At 36.2% G+C, this 10487-nt stretch overlaps 1 protein-coding gene across 1 annotated transcript; it reads left to right on the forward strand.

The window, feature by feature from the left end:
* LOC100924173 (casein kinase I-like) lies at nucleotides 1-1660 on the forward strand. The gene is made up of 2 exons (XM_031944502.1): nucleotides 1-49; nucleotides 145-1660. The coding sequence occupies exon 2, from the start codon at nucleotides 152-154 to the stop codon at nucleotides 743-745; it is 594 nt and encodes a 197-aa protein (XP_031800362.1). The 5' UTR covers nucleotides 1-49; nucleotides 145-151; the 3' UTR covers nucleotides 746-1660.
* Nucleotides 1661-10487: the final 8827 nt, after the last annotated feature.

The following is a 10487-nucleotide window of genomic DNA, read 5'->3' on the forward strand; positions in this document are numbered from 1 at the left end:
ACCTCCTGGGGCCCAGCCTGGAGGACCTGTTCAATTTCTGCTCGCGCAGGTGCGCTGGTACGGCCAGGAGAAGGACTACAACGTCCTCGTCATGGACCTCCTGGGGCCCAGCCTGGAGGACCTGTTCAATTTCTGCTCGCGCAGGTTCACCATGAAAACCGTGCTGATGCTGGCCGACCAGATGATCAGCAGGATCGAGTACGTGCACACCAAGAACTTTATCCACCGGGACATCAAGCCTGACAATTTCCTGATGGGCATCGGGGCTCACTGCAACAAGCTCTTTCTCATTGACTTTGGACTGGCCAAAAAGTACCGAGACAACCGCACCAGGCAGCACATCCCTTACAGGGAGGATAAAAACCTCACGGGCACCGCCAGGTATGCCAGCATCAATGCACACCTCGGCATTGAGCAGAGCCGTCGAGATGACATGGAGTCCCTGGGCTACGTGCTGATGTATTTTAACAAGAGCAGCCTGCCCTGGCAAGGACTGAAGGCTGCCACCAAGAAGCAGAAGTACGAGAAGATCAGCGAGAAGAAGATGTCCACCCCCGTGGAAGTCCTCTGCCAGGGCTTTCCTGCAGAATTTGCCATGTATCTCAACTACTGCCGTGGCCTGCGCTTTGAAGAGGCGCCTGATTACATGTACCTGAGGCAGCTGTTTCGCATTCTTTTCAGGACTCTGAACCACCAGTACGACTACACTTTCGATTGGACAATGTTAAAGCAGAAAATGACCTAAAAGGCGGGCCCCTCTAGTGGGGAGGGTGGGCAGACCCCCGGGCCCTCCAGGTTTCCAGGCATGGAGAGAAACATCCGAAGTAGAGCAGATCAGAGCAGATCTTGTTACTCCCAAATGTAGACATTTTAGTTCACGTGTACACTTCTAGTGGTGGTGAACAACCATTTCTTTGGTGTGAAGAATTTAATTTCAGTATAAACTGGCTGTGGTTAACACTAGCCCAGTGTTCAGAGTTGTAGCTGCTGTGTTTGTGATTGTTAACTGACATAGTGAAACATGATGTTCAGTTTTCTATTGCGTTTTCAAGGGAAACGTTAACTACATGGTTGACACACAAGCGGTAGAGATAAATTGTGCATATGCCAATTTTCTGTTACCTTTTCTTTTGTTCCAATTGTAATCCTAAATTTGTGCTTTGAGATCTTGTTTCAAAAGAATGGCATGAACAGTTTTCAACCATGGTTGTGGTCATTGTAAATGCTACAATTGTACACTCGTGGAGTTTTGTTTTTTCCTCCCTGGAGTTTAAATGTTGTACACTTAAATAAACATTCTTAAATCTGTTGGCTTCTGTGTGCAAGGCAGCTGACAAGGTAGCAACCAAAGATTCCAGTTTTTAAGCATATGAAAGACTCTGCCTGCTTAATGTGCTAGAAATAACATCATCTAAGTGAAAACTTAAGAAAATCGTAGTGACTACTAGATTATCTGTAGTGCTCTGCATTAACTCTATAATGTTCTTGATATTTAAAAAAATAGCCTATTTGTCACAGACGTTTTGTTAACATCTTATGAACCTGTATGTGTTACTTCTATAAATGTAATCAGTGTAAACATCTATATGATCTGGAATTTCATGTTTATGTTGAAATGAGAGTTGTTTTGTTTACAAGTTCATTAAAAACTAAAAATTGACTCTGTTTAAAAAAACAAATTGGCCACGTGTGGTGAATACAAGTGAAGGGCCAGAGGGTGGTGAATCTGGACTGAGGAGCCGCAAACCTGGGTTATTGGGAAAACAGTAGTACCTTGGACAGTGCTTGGCTGTGGAGAAGGGGAAGGGAGGGGGAGGGAGAGGGAAAGAAGGGGAAGGAAGAAGATGAAACATAAATAGACACTGGTAACTGGGAGCAGAGGGAAGATTGGGCCCCTCCTGTAGGTAATTCTTGGCCTACAGCAAACCAAATAATTTGACAGAACTTGCCTTAAAGACAAGATGTGACTAATTTTGAATAGGCTTCCCTAGTGTGGTTCAGAAAGCAATGTGCTTTCTGGAAATACCATTAAATGTTCCCTACTGTCCCCTACGAATTCGACTATTTCCCAACTATGTCCTCAGATATGATTTTCAGGTTATGCAGTGTCTGCTGTATTTGATTACCTATGCCGAATTAAGCCAAAAATATAGGAAAATATGCTTAATACAGTCATTAACCAGAGGAAGAACATTGTCTCCCAAACCAAGGTTTCTGCTAGGTGGTAACTAATTCATAAATCAAATGCAACATTCAGATTAACTTCCTCTTCTTGTTTTCACAAATATATCTTATTTGAGGTATCAAATACAACTACTTTATAATCTTTTTTCCCCAAATCCTAATATGAGAAATTTAAAAGCATCACTAACAAAATAATCTCATAAACCCATCATTATTTATTTTTAATCCAAATGGATACATTAAGGAAAAACATTGCATGCATATTTTGACATTCAGAAACCAAGCTAGAAGAGCTATCACTTTAATCCCAGCCACAAAAGGATAGCACCAATGACCATTCAGAGATCAAATGTGCCAGGAAGTATTATTCCTGATTATCAAAACCAATAGGAAAAACCTGATTCTCAGGCCTAAAGTTTGCTCCTTGGTTTCAAATATTTTCCAAATCTACAAGGATTGATATTCTTTAGAATCAGAATTTTCAGGATTAGCAAAATCCTTAGATAATCTCACTTATCAGTTTATAGCAGAAGAGTTTCTTTAGAGAGTCTCTTTTCAGTAAGCATTTTCTAAAGGAATTTCCTGCTACAAATTCCTTCTCACCACTATAAGATCTTCCATGAGATTGCCCTTTTGACCTATAAATTCTAGAAAAATTCTGGGCTCAGTGTGTGCTTTGGCAAGAGATGGGGATTGTTTTCCCTAAGGAAGTAAGGCACCCTGAATTTCTAATTGCAGCATTTCTCCAAGAGGAGATGATAGTTCTACAGGCAGGTCAGCTCCTCTCTATCTTGCTATTCTGAGTTTGAGGGTGTCTTTCTTAGATTTCTGTGCAATATTTACAACCTCAGGGTTCCTTTGCCCTTTACTATTTTTTGTTTTATTTTCACTTCCTGGAGATTCCCATTGCTGACAAAAATAAGGACTCCAACCTCCTGCTAGGTCACACAAACAAGATGGCATACCAGACGCTCAGTCCTCAGACCTCTCCCATACAAAAATTCTGCACCCCAAAATAAAGCAGTTTCTTTGTTTTAGAACACCTGCAATCCAAAGGAAGCTTCAAAAACAAACAAACAAACAAACAAACCAAAAACCCGTAAGAATGGATGCTTAGTAACCCCAAGTTCACTCTGCACTCTTCCCCTACCTCCCATGCTACCTACTGGCAGGGAGGCCGAGCTCCTCCCTCCCTCTTCCCAGTGCCAGAGACCCTGGCTCCAAACTCCACAGTTTGGACCTCAACGGCCAGATCAGCCACAGCCTTTAGGAGCAAAACCCTGAAAATACCAGGCAATGTTCTGAAGAGCCCATGCCAGAGAAAACAGACTGAACTGCTGGTGCTGGGCCAGGGAACTAAGGAAAAAAGGGAGTGGGGCAGGACTCTCTCTCTCTCTCTCTCTCTCTCTCTCTCTCTCTCTCTCTCTCTCTCTCTCTCTCTCTTCTGTCTCTCATCTGTGTGCATGCGTGCGTGCGTGCGTGCGTGTGTGTGTGTGTGTGTGTGCCATTCCCATCCCCCCAGCACCACTCCACCCAGACTGAGGAAAGAGCACAACATCCAGCTAGGGCAATTCTGACCACCCCAAAATCACCTGAAGTAGAGACAAATGGTCAATTGCTCAGCGTAGGAAGAAGCTGAGACCCATTTGAAAGCCAGCTTGCAAGAATCCACAATCAGGAATTAGGAAGAAGTGATAAGGAAATGGAGGTGTGTGGAGGAGATAAGACTAAAAGCACCAAAGATTTCAAGAAGAAATCTCAAAGACCTTTACACACACACACACACACACACACACACACACACACCAACAAGTTAGTCATTAACAACTAAAATGAAATAAATGATTTTTATTTTTGATTTATTTTAAAGTTTGATTATAGGATTAAGCTCCCTTCTTTAGGAAGAGCTAGCCCTAAACTAAACCAATCAATAAGGGGAAAGGGTCTGTTTTTTTTTTTTAATTTTGGAAAAAAAACTTTTATTAGAAATTTTAAGAGAAAAAAGTTTTTTTAGGAAAAAAGCCTAAGAAATAAAACAGACATTTCATTTTTCTTTTAAAATTATTTTTATATGATTTAGCAGAAAGCTTAGAAGTAGAATTCTCCATTAGGGATTAGTTTTAAATAAATTTAAATTAAAAAAAGAGAATATAGGAAGCAAAACTTTGTTAAATTGTCTCTTTAAAATATTTTATATATATATATATATATACACACATATGTATGGATATATTCTGCATGCATGTATGTATATATGTATATACAAAGTGCCCTTTAAATGGATGAATCCAATTGGCAAATTAGGCCAAAACAATTTGACATTGTTACTAATTTACATTTGAAGATAATTAAAACTCAACATAAACAGTAGACAGCAAGACCCCAGCCACAAGACTGTCATATGTTATGTACTTAATAGAGAAACAGGCAAAATTTTAACTCAAAATCTCCTAGAGAAAACTTAAAAGTTCAAGTCTGATTTAATGCTATTTGTATTCATTTTGTGAATGATAAAGAACTAAATTTAGAATAGTGGGTTCCTTCTTTAGACAAAAGGGACTTTATACACTTACAAATCTTTAAGAGAATGGGAAATCTGTGCTTATTTTCTGTTTTGTGCTAATCCATGCTGGCAGGTGCTTCAAGCCTTTGTTTTCTTCTGTACTTTTTCCTGTAGTCTAATAACTGGGGTGGGGGAGAGATAGTTATTGCCACTAGTAATTATAAATAAAAAATTGATTAAGTTGGGTTAGGGTTAAAATTTTGAAGCTACATTGTTATTGTGGTACATTAGAAAATATGATTAGTTTATACATACAAGGGATAATAATAATACTAGCATCTGCCTCCCAGTGTTGTTGGAGGAATTAAATGATTTTAAAGTGCTTAATATAACGAGTAATGTGTAAATGTTGACTTTTGTTATTGAGTTTTGGAGTAAATAACACATCAAAGATAATGACATGGAAGTTTTCTAAGAAGGATAACTTAAGATTTAAGTTCTGATCGAATAGATGGAATTTGACTTGAGAAGAATTTGGGAAAATTTGTGTTTTATGTTTAAAAACAAAATGACAACAAAAACTTATGATATTTTTAGATTTCTAGTTTTCTTATATAGTGAAATTTGGAGATATATTAGACATGACTAGAAATGTAAATTCTCTTTACTTAGGAAAATATACTTTTAAATACAATTTTCTGAGATACTGTGAAATGCTGTTAGAGAGATCTCCTTCTCTAGTGAGTTATTAAAGTAAATGTGATAACAGTCTTTGAGAGAAATGGTAATAATGAAGTGCCTTTTGCATTAAATTCTTATGATTTAATAGGAGGTTTGAGAATTCCTCTCCCAACCAGAATTGTGATATGATCTGTAACTGTACTTGGGTAAAGTTGCTTTGAAATAGACGAAATTGATGTCATATGACTAAAGTAAGCATCTTTCCAATTGAACTAAATTTATGTAGCAAAATTGTTTAAAAATACAATTACGACATATTCAATAAGTTAGCCCACTAAAGGAAAAGATTTTAATTTTGATGTTTACAACTGCTTTATAATGTAAGTTAGCAAGTAATTTAATAACTGAGAAATCAAAAACTAAACATTTTAAAGTACTACCAAAACAGGTCTCTGAAATTCTTTCCAGTAAACAAGAACTAGAGAAAACCTGGCATGTGGTAAATACTATATAAATGAACTATTATTACATTTTTATTTGATCCTGATTACTCCAGACTAGATATCTCTGCTGGGTTTTAAATGCTATTGGATGTGATTAACAAAACGCTAAAGGAGATATGGATAGATGATTTTCTCTGTAACATAATTTTAAAATGCATCCCACTGAATTATCGTCATCTGATTAGTTTTGTTTCATGTTTTAAATACTTGATATTCAGCATTCAAAATTTTCTTTTTAAAAAAAGTTGTTAGGTCATATATGTATAATATAGAATGTGACAAATAGATTTGAAAGCTGTTAATAGTTAATGAGGTATTTTGTTTTAAATTAAGAAAATAATAAAACTAATAGTAAATTACTTACTTTTGGGAGAAAAGCATAGTAGTTCTTTGTGAGGTTCCTAAGAACCACTCTTGTTTACAGTGTTGTAAAATTCTAGTGCTACTGTTTAAGGAGCTACAGTCTCTCCCCACTAAAAGAGGAAGTTTGTGTGTTAAATTTTAAATAAAAAGTTAATTTAATCTGAGATCTTTTAGATAATAAGTTAATAATGAATGTGGACTAAAGTTTCGAACCAACTATTTCCTATGTGTAAACCTGTCTTCACTGTATTCATGTAAACCTCCAGAATGTAGTCTCTGTGTTGCTTGTCTAACTTAGCCAACATTCAAGAAGCTTGAGTCTCCATCATTTCCTTTGGTAGTTGCTCCTTCAACTTATTTGGTGGGTTAAAGCTTTTTCTGGAACTTATAATGGTTTTGATATTGGCAAGTAATATTCTGAAGCCCACCTAAAGTGGCCAAATGTACTTCCCCTTCCTTTAAACTATCAATAGAGCAGACAAAAGGGGAGATTAAAACCTATCATGTATTTACTTATGTATGTTTAAGACACACACACTCATATGTGGTGAATTTTGCCTCCAACAACTATTTTGAATACATGAAAACTCTGTTAATGAACACTCTATGAATTTACACCCTGTTCTGAGATATGAGTAATGAAATTTTGCTATTTAAATCAAAATCTTGTGGGACTTTAATTTTATATATTGCTAAGTTTTGATATCAGATATGTGTCTGACTTCTCATAAGGCCACTAGTCCATTTTTAAGAAAAATATCAGCAGCTCAATGGAAATGACTTCTATGAACTCTAGCCATGGATATCTATCCCTGAGCATAGTTTTGAGGGGCAATCTTAGACCTTTTCCTACTTGGTTTATTCTGAGCCTGGCTATGACTCTCTGTCATCCAATTGCTGCCTATGACTCACAGCTGAAATCGAAAGGAAGTAATGCTACTCTGCCTTTCTCCTTCCTAGAAAATTCCATTGATCAGAAGTATAAAATGATAGCTCATTTTCCCACTGTAATACAATAAACCCTATTGGCAACTTTTGACTATATAATATAAGCTAGTATAGTACTACTGTGGTGAGGAATCCTTTTGAATTTCCATTTAAATCACAAATAAGAAGGACCAATGTATAATATTTAGTTTATTGGAGATCATACCACAATATCCTTTCATTATGTTAATAGGATAATAATATCCTCCTAAGGGGGTAATGGGAGATTATGACTAGTGAGAGGTATGACGATTTTCAAAAGTGCATTGAAAATTTTACATTTAAAAATTGCATTGCTAATTTTGAAGAAATTATTTTCCTATTTGAAGCATCTGAGAATTTTCTTTTTCTTTCTTCCTTTCCTTTTCTTTTTTCTTTTTTTCTTTTTTTGGCTGAGGCAATTGGGGTTAAGTGACTTGCCTAGGATCACACAGCTAGGAAGTGTTAAGTGTCTGAGACCAGATTTGGACTCAGGTCCTCCTGACTTCAGGGCTGGTGCTCTATCCACTGCACCAGCTAGCTGTCCTGTCTGATAATTTTAAGAGAGAGATTCATTAAACCAGGTAGGCTGAAAACAGAGAAAGAAAATTATAGACCAATCTCCCTAATGAATATTGATGCTAAAATCTTAAATAAGATATTAGCAAAAGACTACAGAAAATCATCTCCAAGATAATACACTATGATCAAGTAGGATTTATACCAGGAATGCAGGGCTGGTTCAATATTAGGAAAACTATCAATATAATTGGCCATGTCAATAACCAAATTAACAAAAACCATATGATCATCTCAATAGATGCAGAAAAAGCATTTGATAAAATCCAACATCCATTCCTATTAAAAACACTTGAGAGTATAGGAATAAATGGACTTTTCCTTAAAATAATCAGCAGCATCTATTTAAAACCATCAGTAAGCATCATATGTAATGGAGACAAACTGCAACCATTCCCAATAAGATCTGAGTGAAACAAGGTTGCCCACTATCACCGTTACTATTTAATATTGTATTAGAAACGCTAGCTATAGCAATAAGAGCTGAGAAAGAGATTAAAGGAATAAGAATAGGCAATGAGGAAGCCAAATTATCACTCTTTGCCGATGACATGATGGTATACTTAGAGAACCCCAGAATTCTGCTAAAAAGTTATTAGAAATAATCCACAACTTTAGCAAAGTTGCTGGTTATAAAATAAACCCACATAAGTCATCAGCATTCTTATATATCACTAACAAAATCCAACAGTCAGAGTTACAAAGAGAAATTCCATTTAAAGTAACTACTGATAATATAAAATATTTAGGAATCTATCTGCCAAGGGAAAATCAGAAACTTTATGAGCAAAATTACAGACCACTTTTCACACAAATTAAGTCTGATCTAACCAATTGAAAAATATTAAATGCTCTTGGATAGGGCGAGCAAATATAATAAAGATGACAATATTACCTAAACTAATCTATTTATTTAGCGCTATACCAATCAGACTCCCAAAAACAATTTTAATGACCTAGAAAAATAACAACAAAGTTCATATGGAAAAACAAAAGGTCAAGAATTTCAAGGGAATTAATGAAAAAAAATCAAATGATGGTGGCTTAGCTGTACCAGATCTAAAATTATATTATAGAGCAGCAGTTACCAAAACTATTTGGTATTGGCTAAGGAATAGATTAGTTGATCAGTGGAATAGATTAGGTTCAAGGGATAAAACAGTCAACAAATATAGCAACCTAGTCTTTGACAAACCCAAAGATCCCAGCTTTTGGGATAAGAACTTACTGTTTGATAAAAATTGCTGGGAAAATTGGAAACTAATATGGCAGAAACTAGGCATTGATCCATACTTAACGCCGTACACCAAGATAAGGTCAAAATGGGTGCATGACCTAGGCATAAAGAATGAAATTATTAATAAATTAGAGGAACATAGGATAGTTTACCTCTCAGACCTGTGGAAGGGGAAGGTTTTTATGACCAAAGCAGAACTAGAGATCATTACTGATCACAAAATAGAAAATTTCGATTATACCAAACTGAAAAGTTTTTGTACAAACAAAACTAATGCAGACAAGATTAGAAGGGAAGCAATAAACTGGGAAAATATTTTTACAGTCAAAGGTTCTGATAAAGGCCACATTTCCAAAATATATAGAGAATTAACTCTAATTTATAAAAAATCAAGCCATTCTCCAATTGAAAATGGTCAAAGGATATGAACAGACAATTCTCAGATGAAGACATTGAAACTATTTCTAGTCATATGAAAAGATGCTCCAAGTCATTATTAATCAGAGAAATGCAAATTAAGACAACTCTAAGATACCACTACACACCTGTCAGATTGGCTAAGATGACAGGAAAAAATAATGATGATTGTTGGAGGGACGTGGGAAAACTGGGACATTGATTCATTGTTGGTGGAGTTGTGAACGAATCCAACCATTTTGGAGAGTAGTTTGGAACTATGCTCAAAAAGTTATCAAACTGTGCATACCCTTTGATCCAGCAGTGTTACTACTGGGATTATATCCCAAAGAGATTATAAAGAAGGGAAAGGGACCTGTATGTGCACGAATGTTTGTGGCAGCCCTTTTGTAGTGGCTAGAAACTGGAAACTGAACGGATGTCCATCAGTTGGAGAATGGCTGAATAAATTGTGGTATATGAAAATTATGGAATATTACTGTTCTGTAAGAAATGACCAACAGGATGATTTCAGAAAGGCCTGGAGAGACTTACACGAACTGATGCTAAGTGAAATGAGCAGGACCAGGAGATCATTATATACTTCAACAACAATACTAGATGATGACCAGTCCTGATGGATCAGGCCATCCTCAGCAACAAGATCAACCAAATCATTTCTAATGGAGCAGTAATGAACTGAACTAACTATACCCAGAAAAAGAACTCTGGGAGATGACTAAAAACCATTACATTGAATTCCCAGTCCCTATATTTATGCACACATGCATTTTTGATTTCCCTCACAAGCTAATTGTACAATACTTCAGAATCTGATTCTTTTTCTACAGCAAAATAACGGCTTGGTCATGTATACTTATTGTGTATCTAATTTATATTTCAATATATTTAACATCTACTGGTCATCCTGCCATCTAGGGAGGGGGTGGGGGGGGTAAGAGGTGAAAAATTGGAACAAGAGGTTTGGCAATTGTTAATGCTGTAAAGTTACCCATGTATATATCCTGTAAATTAAAGGCTATTAAATAAAAAAAAAAAAAGAGAGAGATTCATT

This window comes from Sarcophilus harrisii, chromosome X (genome assembly GCF_902635505.1).
Source record: "Sarcophilus harrisii chromosome X, mSarHar1.11, whole genome shotgun sequence".
NCBI classification, from domain to species: Eukaryota; Metazoa; Chordata; class Mammalia; order Dasyuromorphia; family Dasyuridae; genus Sarcophilus; species Sarcophilus harrisii.